Source organism: Podarcis liolepis (assembly GCF_965112155.1).
Source record: "Podarcis liolepis genome assembly, chromosome: 2".
Taxonomy (NCBI): Eukaryota; Metazoa; Chordata; class Lepidosauria; order Squamata; family Lacertidae; genus Podarcis; species Podarcis liolepis.
In genome coordinates this window covers 13,550,918-13,572,823 of record NC_139555.1, presented here as the reverse complement: position 1 = coordinate 13,572,823, position 21,906 = coordinate 13,550,918, and the positions used below count along the sequence as shown (strand labels likewise).

The following is a 21,906-nucleotide window of genomic DNA, read 5'->3' as shown; positions in this document are numbered from 1 at the left end:
TTTGTTTCAAAATTAGAGTCTTCATTCAAAATTAGAGTCTGATCTTTGGGCAGGGCTTGTCATGGGAACGGGCTCCGGAGACTGGGGATTTGCGGGGTGTCTGTGTGCGTGGAACAGGGAGAAAGGAACGAGAGAAGGGAGAACCGCCCAAGATCCCTACAAAAACGGAGGTGGCAGAGAACCCCACAAGACAAAACAGTAAGTTTCCGTACAGCAAACAACAGTAGAGTCAATTCGATGTTTGGTATGTGACTGGTTGTGGTCACCTCACCCCGGTCCCACACTGTGCAGAGGGAAGCAGCCCAAAGTTGCTGTGAGGTCAGATGTCCAAAGAGGCTGCTGTTTCTACATCGGGCATTCGCTCAGGGCCAACGCCTCTGCTGAAGAGAAGCAGGGAGAAAGCATCGAGAAGAATACTACAACCTGTCCTGCAAGTTCGATGCCGGGGTGTGTAGGTGTCTCTTTGGGGGAAGAGCGGCTTGCAGGAAGAGCTATCTGCTGAGGAAGGAGGAAGAATGCTCAGCAAGGAGGTCCTTCCTGGAGCAGATTCGTGGGCAAAAAAAGATCCTGGCCGAGAGTCAAACCAGCAGGGCACTTCCCAAGACATCCGGGAGCAGAGCAACTCTAAGGTTTGACCGAGCGACAGATCTTATGCCGGTGAGAGGGATGAAGGTGCTCTACATCTGCCACAGACCGCGAGTCCCCGGGCTCCAGCTGCACCGGTGACCAAACCTCTGACCTAGTAAGAGCATAGGACCACTGGGGACAGCCCCCGGAGAGAGCTGGGGGCAACCTGTCCAATCAGAAGCTGCCTCCCAAGCACCCCAGGCTCTCGTCAGGACCGCCACTTCCGTCACACCCAATCCAGCATGGAGAGCTAATCACTATCCCACTGCCCAGACCCCATCCCTTCTCAAGGAGGACTGCTTTGTAAAAGCCAGCGGACCTGGGCAGCATTCTAAGACGCACCTTGGCAACTACAAGACTGAAGCACAGAACCAAGTCTGGCATCTACTCCTTGCCCTTCATGCACACCGCCTTCCTAGGAGCAAAGGATGCTTCCACCATCGCACCCTGCAGGCCAAGGCTATTCCTAAACTAGAGGAGGGAGCCCCGGGCCAGTTCTTCTAGCTAGCTAGCGAGCTAGCAGCAAGGATGGCTCCAAAGTATCGACAAGAGCTGCGGCAGTGCCAATATCCGGATTACAGTCGTTGGTCCCCGCCAGCTGAGTCCACCGGAGAGTCCTGGGCCGACGAGAGGACGTCTGAGATGAAAAAGAGGGAAAAACTGGGAGTGAGAGAGATTGGCGGCTTCCACTTCTGAGCACAGACATCCTACCAACACCCTCTGAGGCCACACACCCCACCCAGAGGCAAGGGTTAAGCTCCCGCAAAAGCCAGGGATAGCCACGTGAAGCCCCCACAGAGCAGCAGAATGAAGGCTCCCCACTGCCCTGCAGAAGCTTCGTGCAGAGGAGCTAGAACAGCGAGGGGGAGTGCTGCGCAGTGCTCCCTCTTGCTGTTCTGGCTTCTGGGATAGCCGCGCAGCCTGCATTCGCTCCATAAGACGCACACACATTTCCCCTTACTTTTTAGGAGGGAACAAGTGCGTCTTATAGAGCGAAAAAATACGGTAATTATAATTGCTAATGGAAGAAAAGCAGCATGCTCCAATTATTATTGTTTCTATAGGGCCAAGGGGAAGGCTGCCTGCCTATCAAAACTCACCGCCTCTCCCCTCCCACGTTAACCTCATGCAGTTATCTCGTGGCAGCCCCTACCAACTGCTTCTTCAACGATGGTGCTGGGGGCGCTTTCGGACTGGGAACCCGGCTGCCCCCACTGCTGCGAGCGGAACATCACCATCTCCTCCAAGTTGCGCAGAACCGTCACGGTGCCCTTGGCGGGTGCGGGCAAGACCCGAGCCTGCTCCAGAGCTCTGCAGGGGAAGATTTCCAGGGAACTTATTCCCGAGTAAGCATAGGTGGGGTGTGCTATACAAAATAAGCATCTTAAAGGTAAAGGGACCCCTGACCATTAGGTCCAGTCGTGACCAACTCTGGGGTTGCGGCACTCATCTCGCTTTATTGGCCAAGGGAGCCGGCGTACAGCTTCTGGGTCATATGGCCAGCATGACTAAGCCGCTTCTGGCGAACCAGAGCAGCGCACGGAAACACCGTTTACCTTCACGCCAGAGCGGTACCTATTTATCTACTTGCACTTTGACGTGCTTTCGAACTGCTAGGTTGGCAGGAGCAGGGACCGAGTAACGGGAGCTCACCCTGTCGCAGGGATTCGAACTGCCGACCTTCTGATCGGCAAGTCCTAGGCTCTGTGGTTTAACCCACAGCGCCACCCGCGTCCCAATAAGCACCTTGCGTAAGATAAATACGGACTGCAGAATTCATCCCTGGCTTGGGCAGGGGGGGGGGGGGAGAGGAAAGAGGCACTCTCATTTCCATAGCACAACACAAGGCATTTCCTGTTGCCCAGATCCGCTGTAGAGAACAATCAGGCAACGGGACAACGAAATAAAACAACTTAGAACCCAGGAGGTTTGGAATGCGGGCTCTGTCAGCTTGGAATTTTTTCTAAGCAGGCCTGGTTTGTAATGGGGTTGTCACGTGCCAGCAGGGTGGATTTGGCTTAAATCAAATCGATTTAAATCACGATTTAAATCACAAGTCAGTAAGACTTGATTTAAATCTTTTTTTTTTTTTTTTTTTTACAGAAAGATTCATTCTTGCTGGTATAACCTTCATATTTACAACCAGATGAAGGTTTCCTATTTGGAATAATAATTTTTCAGAGTAGTTTTTACAGTTATATCAAAAATTACTGATTTGGTTATACTATTAGAAATACATAGACAGATAATTATGTAATTATTGTAAGGTTGTAATAAGTTAACTGTTTATCTTTGGACAACTTTTCTTCTGGACTTTATTGGAGGGAGAAAAATAATCATTTCCTTAATAAGAATTTAAACAATTTATTTAACTAAAACAACAAATGTATCCATGCTTGTTAACTGATGTGGCTAAACAATTTGTTTTTTAAACTTAGACTGAGTTTTAGCACACATAAAAACTTAAAACAAATCCTTAAATCCTAAACTATAATGCAACTTAAACAGAAAACTACCTTTAGAATGATTTTTCCTCCAAAAAGTAATAATAATAAAAATCCAATTTAAATTTTTAAAAATCCTATTTTTTATTTTTTAAAAAAATCATTGGTTTTTATCCACCCTACTTGCCAGCCCTTCCCCTAACCCCTTTCCCAAGCGAAAAACCTTACCCTTGAAAGAATAGGATACCTAGCAGCAAAGAGGGCACGAGGCATTTTGCAAGGCTTGAGTGAACCCCAGTCTAACCAACACTCCTTTTAGCTCAGTTCTGGTGACACTGAGAAGCAGGGGTTTGAACAGGGAACAATTCCAGCCCAACCGGGAGATGCTGGGGACTGAAGATGTGACCTTCTGCATGCTTTCTCGTCTCTGCTGAGCCTTCCCTGCCCACCTTTCTCAGTAAGATTCTTTGCTTGGGAAGGTGGGAGGGGAACTGGCAGAGAAAAGAGAGGGTGCCTTGCCAACTTTCTCAGCCAAGGCTCAAAAGGATCCACATTTCCCCCCTACTGAGCACTGCCCAGGAATGCTTGGGCAAAGCAAACAGTTTTTTGAGTCGGGCTAGAGTGTGTCTGTCCATCACTTCTTACCTTCCTATGAGTGCTTACCTTTCTGATGAGGCTATGCCTGTGTGGCTCATGGAACGCCTTACCTGGAAAAATAAAAGTGGGGGGTGGGATTCCATGGCAATGAGAATGCAAGCACAATGTAACAACGTCCCGATATTCCAGAGTGGCACATTTGTTTGTGAACCGAATCTGTATCTTGCCCAGTAACCAATGCCCTCTGGGAAGTGAGTGATTTAAAAACATAAAAATTGAAAAACAGGCCACATGCAAAAATCAGACGGGCTATAAGACGATATAAAACCAAATAAAGCACAAATAGCAAGCTGTACATTAGAAATCTTAAGATAATGCAGGAATAATTAGAGCCTCTCTGCTGCGTTCACCCTCGCAAATGTGGATTAGGGTCACCACTCCAGGCACAGCAAATTGAAAAATCATCAAATTACTCATCATCCTTCAGCCTCTCCTTAACCAACCTGCTCCCGTTTACAAATGGAACACCTACCGTATTTTTTGCTCTATAAGACTCACTTTTTCTCTCCTAAAAAGTAAGGGGAAATGTGTGTGCGTCTTATGGAGCGAATGCAGGCTGCGCAGCTATCCCAGAAGCCAGAACAGCAAGAGGGATTGCTGCTTTCGCTGCACAGCAATCCCTCTTGCTGTTCTGGCTTCTGAGATTCAGAATATTTTTTTTTCTTGTTTTCCTCCTCCAAAAACTAGGTGCGTCTTGTAGTCAGGTGCGTCTTATAGAGCGAAAAATATGGTATTTTGCTTAAGGAAAATATTTTTAAAATGACTGACCCAAATTAAGGCTGCAATCCTAAACCCACTTACTTGAAATCAATATGACAGACTTCTGCATAGAACTGTTTAGGATTATGCTGCAAATCAACTCAAGTACTGCAGCTCTAGTTGAAAGCAAGTCAACTTACAACAACAACAACAGTTTAAACCCTGCCCATCTGGCTGGGTTTCCCCAGCTACTCTGGGCAGCTCCCAATAGAATATTAAAAACGTGATAAATACATCAAACATTAAAAACTTCCCTAAACAGGGCTGCCTTCGGATGTTTTCCAAAAGTCAGGTAGTTGTTTATTTCCTTGACATCTGATGGGAGGGCGTTCCACAGGGCGGGCGGGCGCCACTGCAGAGAAGGCCCTCTGCCTGATTCCCTGTAACCTCACTTCTCTTTTTAATAGATATTTATTGAAGTTTCAGAAATTATATAAAGAAAACAAACAAAACACAGACAAAAAACAAGTATAATTTCGATCCCTTATTTTCTTATACCTTACTTCGCTGACCTCCTCCTACCTCCCCTTTCTGTATTCCAATTTAAAATTATTTATTCAGCAAGTCCTCTCCCTTAATTTCATTTAATTTTTAACCTTTCTTTTATTTTAACTTAAACATTACTGCTGTAAACCACTTAGCTTCTAAACCATCATCATTCTAACATTCATTAATTTTGCAGTGTTTCTCAGCCCTTCCTTCAATTTGTTTTTGATAACCTTATTTTCATTTAGTTTGGTTCATTTAAGGAAAAAGAAAGAAAAAGAAGAAAATCCAATTTTACCTTGTCCAAACTTAAGCATCGAACTTATACATCAGTTCTTATTCTTAAAACATTTTTTCTAAGGTCGACCAAGATTCCCTTCCACGAATTTCCCAATTTACATAACAATAACAAACAAAATTTAAAAACACGAAATACATTATAAGTATGAACCCCCCTGTAACCTCACTTCTCACAGTGAGGGAACCGCCAGAACCCACATTAGGTTTTTGAGATATGAAAGTGTCCCATTGTATAGGACAGGAGTCTTCATTTCTCACCACAAATAAGCTCTCTCCAGACTATCCTCTGATGACATACAAAAACACACCATCACTTCTCATACCAGGGTTTCTTCAAAACCTTAACATCGTGAAAAATGGGGGGTTCTCAAACTAGCTCTTCAATTAATACCCTCCCTTGTAAGTCCAAGGGACCCAAGAGACTAAATTAACAAAGGTAAAGAACAGGGCACCGCAGCAGGTAAAAGGTAAAATGTAAAGGACCCCTGGACGGTTAAGTCCAGTCAAAGGCGACTATGGGGTGCAGCGCTCATCTCGCTTTCAGGCCAAGGGAGCCGGCGTTTGTCCACAGACAGCTTTCCAGGTCATGTGGCCAGCATGACTAAACTGCTTCTGGCACAACAGAACACCGTGACAGAAGCCAGAGCACACGGAAACACTGTTTACCTTCCTGCCACAGTGGTACCTATTTATCTACTTGCACCAGCATGCTTTCGAACTGCTAGGTTGGCAGGAGCTGGGACCGAGCAACGGGAGCTCACCCCATCACAGGGATTCGAACCGCCGACCTTCTGATCAGCAAGCCCAAGAGGCTCAGTGGTTTAGACCACAGCGCCACCCACTCCCACGGCACTTGTGAAATTCCCTTTCCATGGAATATTATATATGTATGTTGCATTTCAGACTTTAATCTGTTAGTACTTCCTATCTGGGTGGAAAGGCAGAATATAAATACAAGGAAGGAAGGAATGATTGGACTCACCCGGTGAGAATGTGGGAGTTTGGTACCCACAAAGTCAAAAGGTTGGGGGACCGTCAAAGGATGGTACAGCTCAGGAGCCAATCGGGTGTTTGCAAATTTCATGCACTCTTCTAGCGTGGAGATGAACTGGCTGCAGGTTGCTCGCAACAAGGATGACGCTTCGTTCATCTTCTGGAGGAAGCCAAGAGCAGGAAGAGGAGTGAGGAGGAAGCCTGACCAGCCTGGCCTTCAGGGCCTCAGCGCAAGTCCCAAGAGACTTAAGCCCAGGGCCAGTTCAAAGATTCTGCTGCCAAGGTAACCTAGCTCTGTGCCACCTTAGTGCCCATACAGGGGGCGGGGGCAGCTTTCAAATAAATGGTCCTGTACGTGAAAACTAAGACTGCGCAGCCAAGTGGGAGGGCTGCACCACAAGCACCGAAATGAACAAATGGGATGCTGCCTAGGCACACTGAGCTCAGTACAGACAAAACTCCTCTTGAGGTAGCAGAGTAGTTCATCCACTCCTTTGGCACTGGCTCTCCAAGGTTACAACTTTGAACACCGCTGTGGATGGCGTCAACCAGGAGTAGTGCCCTGTCGGTTTTCCACCCCAAGAAAACAAAAACGTCTTGGACCAACCCTGCCCTTGCTCCATCTAACCACGTCCACAGCAGTAACAGCTGCCTCTCATAACCCCAAAGCATCTCTGAATATAACTGGGGTGCCTTATGGATCGTGGGCTGGGCTTCTGTTCCTTAATTCCAAGGGCTACAACAATCCTTGGCTGTTTTCTCTCGGCTCTCCTATAGCAGGAATGGAGAACCATCAGCACTCCACAACCACTGGTTGTGGAGTGCTGGGCTGAGGTTCAGCAGGCCAGCGTTCCGCATTCCTGCCCGACAGAGGTCAGAGGGAGACCACATTTTGCTCACAAATGACCCAGGGGGGTACGTTCTCCGCTAAGCACCCTGGAACAGAGGAGTGGGGCACCTTAGGCCCACCAATATGTTCCTGGAATACAACAGCCCATCAGCCCTTGCAGTCATGGCCAATGGGCAGGGATGCTGGGAGTTGGAGTTCAGCAACATTATTATTATTATTATTATTATTATTATTATTATTATTATTATTATTATCATTATTATTATTATTATTATTATTACCCCGCCCATCTGGCTGCATTGCCCCAGCCACTGTGGGCGGATTCCAACACACACAATAATAATAATAAAACATCAAACATTAATTGTAACAATCATTTGTTGTTGTTTAGTGGTTTAGTCGTGTCTGACTCTTCATGTCCCCATGGACCAGAGCATGCCAGGCACTCCTGTCTTCCACTGCCTCCCGCAGTTTGGTCAAACTCATGCTGGTAGCATTGAGAACACTATCCAGCCATCTCGTCCTCTGTCGTCCCCTTCTCCTCACAATAACTTTAAAATAAACAACTTATACCAAATAAAGCAGTATGCAATAATGCATTAGAATCCAATAGTAAACACTAAAATTAAACATCAGAAGGTAATAATTAAACAGTTTACCCTTATCAATTACAATAAAAAATGACTCATCTATAATCAACAAAAATAGCAGCAAACCACAATACCCAAAATACCACAAATCATACAAAACAATGTAAAATGATTAAATTAAGAAACAAAGACACAAAATTATTATTATTATTATTATTATTATTATTATTAAATGGCCACTGGTCCCATCACCTCCTGGCAAATGGAAGGGGAAGAAATGGAGGCAGTGAGAGATTTTACTTTCTTGGGCTCCATGATCACTGCAGGTCACAAAATTAAAAGATGCCTGCTTCTTGGGAGAAAAGCAATGACAAACCTAGACAGCATCTTAAAAAGCAGAGACATCACCTTGCCAACAAAGGTCCGTATAGTTAAAACTATGGTTTTCCCAGTAGTGATGTATGGAAGTGAGAGCTGGACCATAAAGAAGGCTGATCGCCGAAGAATTGATGCTTTTGAATTATGGTGCTGGAGGAGACTCTTGAGAGTCCCATGGACTGCAAGAAGATCAAACCTATCCATTCTCAAGGAAATCAGCCCTGAGTGCTCACTGGAAGGACAGATTGTGAAGCTGAGGCTCCAATACTTTGGCCACCTCATGAGAAGACAAGACTCCCTGGAAAAGACCCTGATGTTGGGAAAGATGGAGGGCACAAGGAGAAGGCGATGACAGAGGACAAGATGGTTGGATAGTGTTCTCGAAGCTACCAGCATGAGTTTGACCAAACTGTGGGAGGCAGTGGAAGACAGGAGTGCCTGGCGTGCTCTGGTCCATGGGGTCACGAAGAGTCAGAAACGACTAAATGACTAAACAACAACAAATCCCTGAACTCTCCTCCCAGCTGCTTCCGCTGTTCTCATCTGGTGGGCCAAAGGTTCATCACACCTGCAGGAACAGGTGCTTGCAAGCATGCAATGTTCCCTGATGCCACGGCCCCCAAACAGCATGATCCCTCCAAAGCTGCCTTCACCTGGAGGTCAAGAGGGGAGCCATTGTCTTGAGGATGTGTGGCATCCTGTACGGCGAGGACCTGCTGTGTCAGCACGTCGCAATACAGTCGCAGTTCGGACAGCTTCCTCCCGAGGGACTCGTTGCTTAGGTCCAGATCTGAGGAAGACAAGCAAGCAGAGCAAGAACTGAAAAAGGGATCGTAGAAAAAATGAGCAGCGCGCACAAAGAGTCTTTTCCCTTTTGCTGAGAGCGGAAGAGAGCTGCTGTTTATAACAGCCAGGTGCAGTGAAATTTCTATTTGGAGCAGAAAGCAGTGGTGACAGGTACCAAAAACAAAAAAAAAGGGGGCATGGGGGGTGGGGACACAGAAAAACATGGCACAGCTTTACTGCCAGCTTGGAGGGTGTGAGATTAATGCAGAGCCATAACTAACAGTCTTCAACATCAGCAGTGACATCTAGACCATGGGAGCATTTCAGTCCTGTTCTTGAGTTTGTTCAAAATCTAAAAGAGCTTATCTTAGTATTCCTTTTTTTGAATTTGTGCTATGTAGGTTTTTTAAAACCTTTTTGTAAAGGCAATACTAGAGTTTTCACAGCCGAGCCCTCAACTCCTTATCGCTTCTGCTTGGCTTGCTTTAAAGAGGCCTGTGTCTTAAACTTAATATTGAGGTTTTCAAACCTTTTTTTGTAAACTCGGGGGAGTGTTTCAGCCCTGTTCTCGAGTTTGTTTAAAATCATTTAAGGTTTATGATTTCTCTATTTCCTTCTGAGGAAACAGAATAGTTCAGTGAAACAAGGTTTGTAGCCGGCAGCATCCTGTTAAGGCTTTGTTCAATTCTAGGTTTTTCTAATATTTTCCTTAAACTTTGATTTTGTTATTTAGTTTAATTCTATAAGATAATATTTTCAGTTGATTACTTCTCGTTTCAGGGATTTTCACAGTATTTCATTTGTTTTGTATAACTAACTGGTTGAGATTGGCAGTCAAATAACATTTGCTCCCTGTGCCACACTGCCCTCTGGTGGACCATCAAGGATTCCAAGGGGAAAGTGATATACAGTGGTACCTCGGATTAAGTACTTAATTTGTTCCGGAGCTCCGTTCTTAACCTGAAACTGTTCTTAACCTGAAGCACCACTTTAGCTAATGGGGCCTCCTGCTGCCACCACTGCACGATTTCTGTCCTGAAGCAAAGTTCTTAACCTGAAGCACTATTTCTGGGTTAGCGGAGTCTGTAACCTGAAGCGTATGTAACCCGAGGTACCACTGCACTGCAAATGTCATCTCTTCTGCAAGTAGAGAACACAACCAGTTTTGTACCGCGCTGGGTGGTTTGTTTCTATGGCTTGAAAACCCACTGCTTCCCAAAGGTTCAGGGAGAGTAACAAAAGGAAAAATATATTCAAAATCAGTAAAATAAAAGAAAGACTTCATCTTGAGCGGTTCCCAAACTTTCTGCCTCCCTCCCCCACTGCCCGGGGATCATTTCAGAGATGCCGAACATCCTGACGACCACCTAATGGCTTTTCTGCCTGCTGTAGCGGCTCTAATGGGCTTTGTTTGTATTTATACTGCTTCTTTTACTTCTTATATTGCACCTGGTGGCATGACAAGCTGCATTCCATAGAATTCAAATTGAAACACAATATAAGAAATAAAATAAGCACTAAAATACAATTAGAAATCAAGATGAATGCAGGCACGCCACGGACAACCTGAATGAGGCTTGCAGACTATTGGTGGTCCATGCACCAATGGTTGGGAACCTCTGATCTCAATGTTTTTAAAACATCGCCCTCTAGGGCGTGCCGAATTTTTCACCTTTCAAATTCCAAACATGAGGGGGTGCTAAAAAGTTGTAACGCAACTTGGGAATTCCAAAGATATCTGGGTTAAAGTAATATAACTCAGTCTTGCTTGGTAAGTAAAACATGGGGGGGAATTGCATTGCTGTATCCGTCTGTCTTGAGAGACAACAGGAGAGGGCATCATCAACAGTACAGTGGTTACATATGCTTCAGGTTACATACGCTTCAGGTTACAGACTCCGCTGACCCAGAAATACTACCTCAGGTTAAGAACTTTGCTTCAGGATGAGAACAGAAATTGTTCTCTGGCGGCGCGGCGGCAGCAGAAGGCCCCATCAGCTAAGTGGTGTTTCAGGTTAAGAACAGTTTCAGGTTAAGTATGGACCTCCGGAATGAATTAAGTACTTAACCCGAGGTACCACTGTATAATCAAACTGTTGGAAAGTTGCAGCACCTCTGTGGCAGTTCCATGTTAGCTTGACATCCAGTCAGATTTCCCCATTCTTTCGAGGGAAAAAGCCAGGTGCTCAAGGAGAAACCGTTGAAATCAACCTGGGAGAATCTAGTTACCGGTAACTGGTTACAGTGGTGCCTCGCAAGACTAAATTAATTCGTTCCGCAAGTTTTTTCTTCTTGCGAGTTTTTCGTCTTGCGAAGCACGGTTTCCCATAGGAATGCATTGAAAATCAATTAATGCCTTCCTATGGAAACCGCTTGCCAGGCTGGCGGTGCGGAGAAGGGCTTTTCTCCCCACCGCAAGCCTTCAGGACAGGTACGGGAACAGAGGGGAAGGGGCGCAGCGCTTCTCCTCTCTTCCCGGGGCTTGCGGTGGGAGGAGGGTTTTTCCTCCCCACCGCCAACATTCAGAACAGCATTCTGAATGTTGGCGGTGGGAAGGAAAGCCCTCCTCCCACCGCAAGTCTTCAGGACAGCCATCCGAAGGCTGGCGCGGGGAGAAGGTCTCTCCGCCCCACCGCCAGGCTTCGGAGCAGCCTTCCGAAGGCTGGCGGCGGGAGGAGGTCTCTCCGCCCCACCGCCAGCCTTCGGAGGAGGTCCGAGGACAGTGGGGAAGACGCGCTGTGCTTCCCCGCTGTCCCGGAGATTTCCCTATGGGCTTTCGTCTTGCGAAGGAAGCCCATAGGGAAATTCGTTTTGCGAAGCGCCTCCAAAACAGAAAACCCTTTCGTCTAGCAGGTTTTCCGTCTTGCGAGGCGTTCGTCTTGCGGGGCACCACTGTACTTTCTCTTCCCCAACAAGGCATGCGCAAGACCTACAGACTTAGACTGAGTTGAGAGCCCTCAGGTGGACTAAGCAGGATCAAGGATGTTTGCTAAGGAGGTGTGAGACTTAAACACCTCACTCTTATCATGGTTTAACCGGAAGTTCCCACCTTCCATTCCCCCAGCTCTGCCAACACCATCCTCGGATCTCAGCCCCACAATCCCACTCTGGGCTTGTCAGGACAAAGCTATTTGCAAAGAACCAACCTCTCTCTTTCTGGCTCCTGCTGTCCCCGAGGCAGGCCTTGGAGCTGCCCAAAGCCACGAGCCATTTCTGTCTCTCAGCGGCGCCTCCTGCCTTCAGGTAGAAGTACTGCTCACCAGGGATGACCAGCTCCATGCGAGTGGGGTCAGTAGTGTGGACTATGGAAGCAGTTAGGGAAAAGAGAGCGGAGAGGATGTTGAGATGCCAGTGGCTTCATACACAAGAGGCAGGGCAGGATCCAAAATAGTCCTTCCAGTAGAGTCCCCTCCCTCTCCCCTTCCCATATGCCCCTCCAATAGTCTCTGGAGCAGGCTTCCTCAACCTCGGCCCTCCAGATGTTTTTGGCCTACAACTCCCATCATCCCTAGCTGGTAGGACCAGTGGCCAGGCATGATGGGAATTGTAGTCTCAAAAACATCTGGAGGGCCAAGGTTGAGGAAGGCTGCTCCAGATGGTTGGGAAACCTCAGAAAACAGATTTAAGGAGGTATGTAGGGGCAGAGGAAGGTGACAGAAGCATAGCTGGGGTGGTGGGGGTCAATGGGCGCCGCACCATGGGGGGCACTTACCATGGGGTCTGCAGCGTGCCCGATCCATGGCAGTGTGGGGCTTGCATTAGCCCACCACCTCCCCTTCAGCTGCCCTGCAGGACCACTGCAGGTGGTGGGCAGACTCCTTGGAGGCTGTGTGTCACACGCCCCGCCCCCAGGCGCAGGGCATACGTGCCGCCCCGGACAACCGAGTGGCTAGCTATGCCACTGGAAGGTGAAGTTCTGTACACACCCATAATTCCTTGTCCTAGTGGAATTATTTCATGGCGTACCTCCCTCTGGACATACACAATCACACTTTTGCATTCTACATTAAATAACCTTATCTGCCCAGTTCCCCCGCTCGTCCAAGATGATGCAGTTAAAGGGGAGAAGTTCATCTTCTAGTCACTCTGAGATGTTTTGGGAGCTAAATGGGGCCACATGAAATTGCCTTGAGCTTGTGCCTTGGAGGCTAGCAATACAGCCAGGGGCCTGGACCCAATATTTCAGATCACCCAAAAGACATGGGTCTGTTAGAGTGAAGAGGGCTTGAGACAAGAGCTCTGGAACCACTGGTTTCTGTGCTGGATGTGGAGGAAGGAAATTCTCCTCCTCCACAACCAGCATGAAAATGCACCAGGTTAGCAGAAGGGGGGGGGGGTGAGCCTTCTCTCCTCCAGCAGCCTGATTTATAAGATGGCAAGTTTTGTTTACCAGCTCCACCTGGTATGCAGGCTGAGACCCTATCTGCCCGCAAAATGTCTTGCCAGAGCGGTGCATGCTCTAGTTATCTCCCACTTGGACTACTGCAATGCACTCTATGTGGGGCTACCTTTGAAGCAGACTTGGAAACTATAACTAATCCAGAATGCTGACCTTTAAAGCCCTAAACTGCCTCGGTCCAGTATACCTGCAGGAGCGTCTCCACCCCCATTGTTCTGCCCGGACGCTGAGGTCCAGCGCCGAGGGCCTTCTGGCGGTTCCCTCACTGCAAGAAGCCAAGTTACAGGGAACCAGGCAGAGGGCCTTCTCGGTAGTGGCACCCGCCCTGTGGAACGCCCTCCCACCAGATGTCAAAGAAAAGAACAACTACCAGACTTTTAGAAGACATCTGAAGGCAGCCGTCTTTAGGGAAGCTTTTAATGTTTAACAGACTACTGTATTTTAATACTTTGTTGGAAGCGCCCAGAGTTGCTGGGGAAACCCAGCCAGATGGGCGGGGTATAAATAAATTATTATTAATATTATTAGCCTTCAAAGAGGTTAGCAGTCTGTGTTTCCATACAGTCTACGAAGGAGGGGGCTTCCTCTCTTCTGAAGCCAGCAGGGAAATGAAGGCTACTAATTGATGGACTAATTTTTAAAGTGAAATGTTGAAGGCACAATTACAGACAATTCCAACAAGAAAGAAAAGTGGGAGGCATCTAAAAAAAACAGTGTGGCTGCATAAGGAGCTGAGATTTAAGAAGGGCATGTACAAGAAATGGAAGAAAGGGGAAATCACAAAGGAAGAGTACACATGAGTAGCCAAAAATTGAAGGATAAGGTCAGGCAGGCGAAAGCTCAGAATGAGCTCAGGCTTGCAAGAGAGGCTAATAATAATAGGTTTCTTTGGCTGTGTTTGAAGCAAGAGGAAGAACAAGCAAGTAGTTGGTCCTCTGTGTGGAGAAGCCAGAGAAACTCTGTTGGGTGACAGAGAGAAGGTACAACTGCCCAACACCTACTTTGCCTCTGTCTTCATCCAAAAGGAAAGTGATGCCCAACCTGGTGATAACAGAATAAATGATGCAAGGAGAAAGCTGCAGCCCAAGATAGGAAAAGAGGTGGTAAAGGAACACCTAGCGACTTTAAATGAATTCGAATCCCCAGGGTCTGGTGAGCTGCATTCAAGGGCACTAAAGGAGCTTGCAGATGCAATCTCAGAGCCTCTATCTATAATCTTTGAGAATTCTTGGAGAACAATCGACTACATGGAATTGGCAGAAATGACTGGCAGAATCCGAGACCAGGGAGAAGAGTTGGTGAAAGAAGACTGGAAGAAATTTAAAGACTATTTACAGAAATATTGTAAAATTAATGAATGTTAGAAGGATGTTGGATAGAAACTAAGGGGTTTCCAGCTGTAATGCTTTAGGAGATACGGGAAAAAAAGGTTTATAAATGGGTAAAAGCTTAAGGGTAAGGATTTGCTGAACTAACAAATTGAAGTGGAATACAAAGAAGGGAGGTATGAGGAGGTCTGGGGAAATAAGCGTAAGGAAGATATGTTATGGAAAATTATTTGTTTTTTAACTGTTTTTATGTTGTATTTTGTTTCTTTTTATTTTTTATTTTTTCATTGTTATATCTTAAAAAACTTTAATAAATATCTTTTTTTTAAAAAAAGAGAATTCTTGGAGAACAGGTGGGGTCCTTGCAGACTGGAGGCAGGCAGATGTTATCCCTATCTTCAAAAGGGGGGAAAGAAAACCCAGGTAAGTACTGGCAGGTCAGCTTGATGTCATTACCTGGAAAAGTCCTAGAACAGATAATTGAACAGTCTGTGGCCATCGGTCATGGATGCTTTAGCTGAGAGTCCTGCACTGCAGGGAACTGGCCCCTTCTAACTCTGCAATTCTATGATTCTAATATTTTGGAGGCAGGTCAATTACATTTGTGGGCTTATATATAAGGTGACGTTTAAACAGCTTCCCCTCCCCACTTGCCCAAATAGCACAAAATGCCCCAACCTTTGATCTCACACACAGCCATCTTGATGCTGCCTTTGCTGCCCTTTCCCACGTCATCCTGTGAATCATAATAGGAGAGGATGCCATTCTCTAGTACGAAGTATCGTGGCTGCCAACCTGTGGTGGGAGGAGAGGGAAAAAGAGAGATGTGGAAATGAGGATCCTTTTTCCATGGCAAGTCAAGCTCTCTCACCACCAGTTTCACAGGAGAATCAAATTTTAATTAAATTGCCCACATGTAAACAGGAACATGACTGAACGATTCCTTTTGCATACACGTATATTGCAGCACTCATTCCTAAGTGAGGTGGAGACAATCTAAGTGGGAGATCTTCCAAAGTCCTACTGGTAAGAAAAGGAAGGGGTGTTTCCTTCCCTATGCAGTTCTTTAAAACAAAAAACAAACCTGCCTTTCCACTTAAAACACCATCTCCAGGTTGGCTGGGGAGAGAGATCCTAGAGTTCTCTTAAGATCAAAGTGGGACACCCTGTTTTGGGCTTAAAACAGTACACCACTGGCATTAGAGCTAAGCCAGAAGAGCTTTACACAGGTGTAGCAGGGACCTGTGAAGCTGGCATGCCCCTTGGCAAGGTAAAGCTTTCCTCCGCTAACAGATATACTCCAGCCGTTCCCAACCCCCTCCAGATAGCAGATCCGAAGGTTAGGAAGCAAGGCGTATAGAGCCATCCTACATTTTCATCTTTGAACAATAGCTCAGTGTCATCAAAAGCTCATGCAGACATAAAAACGTAAAGGGACCCCTGAGCATTAGGTCCAGTCGTGACCGACTCTGGGGTTGCGGCGCTCATCTCGCTTTACTGGCCGAGGGAGCCGGCGTACAGCTTCCGGGTCATGTGGCCAGCATGACTAAGCCGCTTCTGCCGAACCAGAGCAGCGCACGGAAACGCCGTTTACCTTCCCGCTGGAGTGGTATCTATTTATCTACTTGCACTCTGACGTGCTTTCGAACTGCTAGGTTGGCGGGAGCAGGGACTGAGCAACGGGAGCTCACCCCGTCACGAAGATTAGAACTGCCGGCCTTTTGATCGGCAAGTCCTAGGCTCTGTGGTTTAACCCACAGCGGCACCCGTGTTCCCATGGAGACATACTTCAATACAATTTTTAAAATACAGTGGTATCTCGGGTTACAAACTTAATTCGTTTCGGAAGTCCATTCTTAACCCGAACATTCTTAACCTGAGGCACCCATTCCCTACATAGGCCTCCCGCAGCCCCGGAAGCAGATTGCGTTCATATCCCGGGGCAAAGTTTGCAACCTGGAGCACCTACTTCTGGGTTTGCGGAGTTCGTAACCCGTAGCGTTTGTAAGTAGGACGGTGCGTAACCCAAGGTACCACTGTAAGGGTTTTTTGAAACAAAATACAGTAAAGCTAAGGGTTGGGGGATGCAAAGACCATGGGAGGGAGCATGTAGTCCTCTTGATTTTTTATTTTTTTTACTCCCGTTCCCATCAGTCCCAGCCTGCAGAGTCAATGGTCAAGGATGATGGGAGATGTAGTCCATCCGCATCTGGAGGGCTACATGTCCCCCACTCCTGACACAGGTATATGTGCTTTAACCATAAATACACAAAACATCACCGTGGGGATGGAACACTGACTATAAATAGTGTTTATTTAAACCAGCTTTGTAAGGCAGTATTTGTTTATTTTCTTGGAGATTGCAGCCCACTTTTGCCCCTGGGCCAGGCCAGGGCGGCACTTGGGAGGCTGCTCTGACAAAACCCTGTAGCATTTGCTAGAGAAGATCTCCTGCGCATTTATCAAATGGGTGACAGGAAGATGCTCCACAAGCAAAGTCCCCCCTGCAGCATGCTGGAAAGAACTGGCCACCCCATGTCTTGCTTTGCTTCTGTATTTGTGGGCACGCCTCCTATGGGAAGTGGTCAGACAACTACAGTGAGAAACACAGAAAAACCACAGAAAACAAGACTCCTGGTTGACATGGACGACTCATCCTGCTCAGGAGCACCAGGAAAGTGACTCACTACAATGGAGAGTTGGTCCAGCACGGCCCTAACCCTTTAAAAACAAAAAAAACCACACAGACAAATGAAACCACCAAACAGAAGTCAATGGGTGACACTTATTCCTTCCCCTCATCTCCGCTGCTGGAGAAAGAGCTGCACCCGTTGAATTTTTCCCAGTTACGCAACTGCTACAAGGCGCAGAGAAAGATGGCAGCCCTTAAAACCCTTTGGCCCGGGGAAGGAGTGGGTGCAAGTGAGATTCGGTTTCCTGGAAAAGGGATTAAGTCGCACAATGAGCAAGGGAGCATTTTGGGGGGCTGGGGTTAGGGGGGTAGGGGTGGGAGGGAGCCCGGACTCCTGGGTTCTATCCCCTGCCCTATGGGATAGCTGGGTTGCTAAGGAACGCGAAGAAAGGGGTACATATGATGGGGGGGAGCAGGAGGCGACGAAGGCAGAGGCCGCCTCCCCAAATGCAAAGCCCGACCCACTTGAGGACTCTCTCTCTCTCTCTCTCACCCGAAAGATAGTTGGTCCATTTCAGCAGCGCTCCCTCCATCACCAGCCCGGCTCGCTTACTGCCGCCGGTGCGCCGAGCAGAGCCAATTGCGGCTCCGGGCCGGTGGGGCCCGACCAATCGCGGGGGAAGTTGAGGGCGGGGACCAAGAACGGGGGGAAAAGGGACTTGCGGGGACGCGGGAGGGAAGCTAGGTAGGAACCAATCAGGCTGGGAAATGGATCGGGGGAACAAAAGGTGGACGGACGGAGGGGAAAAGGAGCGCTCGGAGCCGCCCGCCTTCCTCCGCGCAGTGGCTTATGGGCAATGTAGTCCCACTGGTCGCAGAGCCGTTGGACTCCGCGAGCCCGTTTACTAAATCGGCAGCCCTGGACACTGAGTCCCCTAAGTTCATGATCCGTCAAAGAAGAATGGATGGAGGCAGGAGTAATAATAATAAAAAATTATTTATACCCCAGCCACTCTGGGCGGCTCCCAACAAAACACTAAAATACAATAACCTATTAAAACATTAAAAGCTTCCCTAAACAGGGCTGCCTTCAGATGTCTTCTGAATGTCAGGTAGTTGTTTATCGCTTTGACATCTGGAGGGAGGGCGTTCCACAGGGCGGGTGCCACCACCGAGAAGGCCCTCTGCCTGGTTCCCTGTAACTTGGCTTCTCGCAGTGAGGGAACCGCCAGAAGGCCCTCAGAGCTGGACCTCAGTGTCCGGGCAGAATGATGGAGGAGAAGAAAAGAAGGAGGAAAGCAAGGAAGATATTTATTGTTGAAACAGAGTTTTCCCCGTCCCTCCTTTGCAAAGAGGTTAGGACCCAGAACAAGGCTGTGCAAGTACAGTGGTACCTCGGGTTACATACACTTCAGGTTACATACGCTTCAGGTTACACACTCCGCTAACCCAAAAATAGTGCTAAAGTGGTGCTTCAGGTTAAGAACAGTTTCAGGTTAAGAACGGACCTCCGGAACGAATTAAGTACTTAACCCGAGGTACCACTGTAGTTTTAAATAAGACTTTAGAAATTGCCCAGCCCCCAAGCCAAAGACCACCCAAAAAGCATCATCCATAGGTCACGGAAAGAGGCGGTCTACAACAGAAATCTGAAGGTGTGGCTTGACTTCTGCCTGACAAGATACCTGGTAATGGTCACTGAATGTATTCCCTACCCAGTCTGGGTCATTCTTTCAAGATGGTAAATACCTTAGTTCTTGAATCCAGGTCAGAGGATTCATACACAAAATATGTCCTTAAGACAGAATTTGTAGGATTTGTAAGTGAAAAGAACTACTGGGAAAGGTTTCTCTGAGGTCTTTCCTTCTGCAGAGGAAATATTTAGAATCATTAGGAGCCAATATGGCTTTTGGGATTGTTCTATAGTCCATCAAACACTGCCCACTAGTGTGGACAGGGAAACATCAAGTTTGGAGTCCTAAAACTGAAAGTGCCTCATGTGTGCATAATCTTTCACATGAAAACAGTGACTCATGTACACATAAATGCTCGTGTGCACACAGCTGTAGTTAGACATCCTTAAGCTTTGTGTCAAGCCATAGACTGCAAATTCTATAAACACTTACAGTGGTACCTCGGGTTACATACGCGTCAGGTTACATACGATTCAGGTTACAGACTCCGCTAACCCAGAAACAGTGCTTCAGGTTAAGAACTTTGCTTCAGGATGAGAACAGAAATCGTGCTCTGGTGACGCGGCGGCAGCAGGCCCCATTAGCTAAAGTGGTGCTTCAGGTTAAGAACAGTTTCAGGTTAAGTACGGACCTCAAGAACGAATTAAGTACTTAACCCGAGGTACCACTGTACTTGGTAATAATTCCATTAAATCCATTGAATTTACTTTAAAGAGATTAAGATTCCCGCCCCCCCTCCAATAAGTGCAGCAAAGACCTGCACCAGCAGTTGGTACTTCCAGGAGGCTGGGGAAGAGACTATTACAGTGGTGCCTCGCAAGACGAAATTAATCCGTTCCGCAAGTCTCTTCGTCTTGCGGTTTTTTCGTCTTGCGAAGCACAGCTATTAGCGGCTTTAAGAAAAAGGAAACAAACTCGGAAGAACTCGCAAGACGTTTCGTCTTGCAAAGCAAGCCCATAGGGAAATTCGTCTTGCAGAACGACTCAAAAAACGGAAAACTCTTTCATCTTGCGCGTTTTTCATCTTGCGAGGCTTTCGTCTTGCGAGGTACCACTGTATTGTCCTCCCCAACGTTTGCGTTTGTGCTGCTGTCAGCCTTCTCTGGAGGGGAGACGTGGGAGCCAGTTGTATGTCGTCTAGCCTGTATCCCATCTGTATGTCATCTGCCCTTCCCAGCTGAACTGCATTTAAGACAGCTCCTTGGAGTGCAGCAAAATCAGTACCAGAAACTTTATTGTCAGTTAACTTTCATTTTTGCCATTTATGCATGTACTTAAGCTTGGATTGGTGGTTTGGTTTGGTGTTTTTTCTTTTTCTTTTTTGTAATACTGTACTGAATTTATTCTGTAACTTGCAGATATTTTTTTGGGGGGGGGTCATTCTGTATACGTACTTGCATTTCCAGTGCTCTCTTATTTTTTCATGTTTTGATTCCCCCCCCCCAAAGCCATTTTGGGATGCAGCTTGTTGTGGGGAAAGCGGCATATAAATACAGTGGTGCCTCGCAAGACGAAAAGAATCCGTTCTGTGATTCTCTTCGTCTAGCGGTTTTTTCGTCTTGCGAAGCAAGCCCATTGACGGATTAGCGGATTAGCGCTATTAGCGGCTTATCGGTTTAGCTGATAAGTGGCTTAGCGGCTTAGAAAAAGGGGGGGGAGGAAAAAAACCCGCAGGAACTCGCAAGACATTTTCGTCTTGCGAAGCAAGCCCATAGGAGATTCGTTTTGCGAAGCACCTCCAAAACGGAAAACTCTTTCGTCTAGCAAGCTTTCCGTCTTGCGAGGCATTCGTCTTGCGGGGCACCACTGTAAGAACCAATCGGTCACGAACCCGTTACCTTGGATAGCTCAGTCGGCAGAGCGTGAGGCTCTTAATCCCAGGGTTGTGGGTTTGAGCCCCACATTGGGAAAGAGACTCTTGTGTTGCAGGGGTTTGGAGTAGATGACCCATGTGGTCTCTTCCAATTCTTCAATTCTATTATTCCTTGCTTCATCCATCATTATTGTGTTTAAGCCGAGCGTCGCTTTGGCAGGGTGTGGGTACTTGTACCAGGTGCCTAACAGTATGCAACGTTCATGAGCGTAGATCTCAGAAATGATTGATAAGCATTAAAAAAACCCACCTCAATTAACTGTAGTTTTACGCCGCCCCCCAGCAGAATCCTGCCTCCATAATGTCATATTTTGGGGGGGATTTTTACCCGTGATCTCCCAATGAAGCTCAACAACTTTTCAAGTGATCTCCCCCAAAATAGCTCAACAACCTTTTGCCCCACCCCCTTAACAAAAACCCTGTCTACGCCCACGGCAACCGGGGCCGGATTTAGGTTTGATGAGGCCCTAAGATACTGAAGGTAATGGGGCCCTTTATATGTCCAGCTGTCCTTTGTCAACAACAAATTGCTGCTGTTCTTTGTGTTGAATATATGCTATAATTTATGGACCTAATAGGTATCTAAAGCCATTTGCACATAACAAAATATGTATTTTATCAAAGCAATTGTTGAACTGAAATACAATGAAGAAGTATATTAATAGTGAAATACAATTAAGAAGAAGTATATTAATAGTGAAATAATTATTAAGCTCCAACTTAAAATGATTTTTTATTCATAACAAACTTAATAATGCAAAAACATTGGCATTTGGCAATAACAACAGTTCCTTTAGAAACACAATTTACAAAGACTCACAATCTAGTCTCTGGAAGCTTTCTATAACATGAAATAATAATAGGTGAAAATATATGATGCAAACTACTAATAATGATAAACAGCAGAATGTAGGCACCCTATATACAAAAATGTGCAAACCAGTGATATTTTAGGGAGCAGGATAGCAGGCGGGGCCCATTACTTACATCAGAGGAGCCTACACAACACAAAACACTGTTGCTGTATGTAAGTTTTATCTTATTTGTTTTTTATCTTATATTTTAGAAATGTACATCCAGGTTTTTTTTCTTTACTTTTTTTGGGGGGTG

The 21,906-nt window shown here is 46.6% G+C and overlaps 1 protein-coding gene across 6 annotated transcripts in view; it reads right to left on the bottom strand.

Moving 5' to 3' along the window:
* LOC310700580 (pleckstrin homology domain-containing family A member 3-like) overlaps positions 1–21,906 on the bottom strand; it is a 28,397-nt gene continuing 6,491 nt past the window's right edge. For 2 of the 6 annotated variants that reach the window (XM_083490478.1, XM_083490477.1), the window contains exons 2-8: positions 15,276–15,392; positions 12,017–12,172; positions 8,738–8,874; positions 6,256–6,426; positions 3,735–3,778; positions 1,781–1,938; positions 1–1,264 (exon numbers count right to left, since the gene is read on the bottom strand). In XM_083490478.1, coding sequence (XP_083346604.1) covers positions 1,203–1,264; positions 1,781–1,938; positions 3,735–3,778; positions 6,256–6,426; positions 8,738–8,874; positions 12,017–12,172; positions 15,276–15,297 — 750 coding nt within the window. In that variant the 5' untranslated portion in view covers positions 15,298–15,392 and the 3' untranslated portion in view covers positions 1–1,202. Of the gene's footprint in view, positions 1,265–1,727; positions 1,939–3,734; positions 3,779–6,255; positions 6,427–8,737; positions 8,875–12,016; positions 12,173–15,275; positions 15,393–17,782; positions 18,008–20,761; positions 20,782–21,906 lie in introns of those variants that run through there. The other 4 variants (XM_083490475.1, XM_083490479.1, XM_083490480.1 and 1 more) reach the window with 4 other exon arrangements.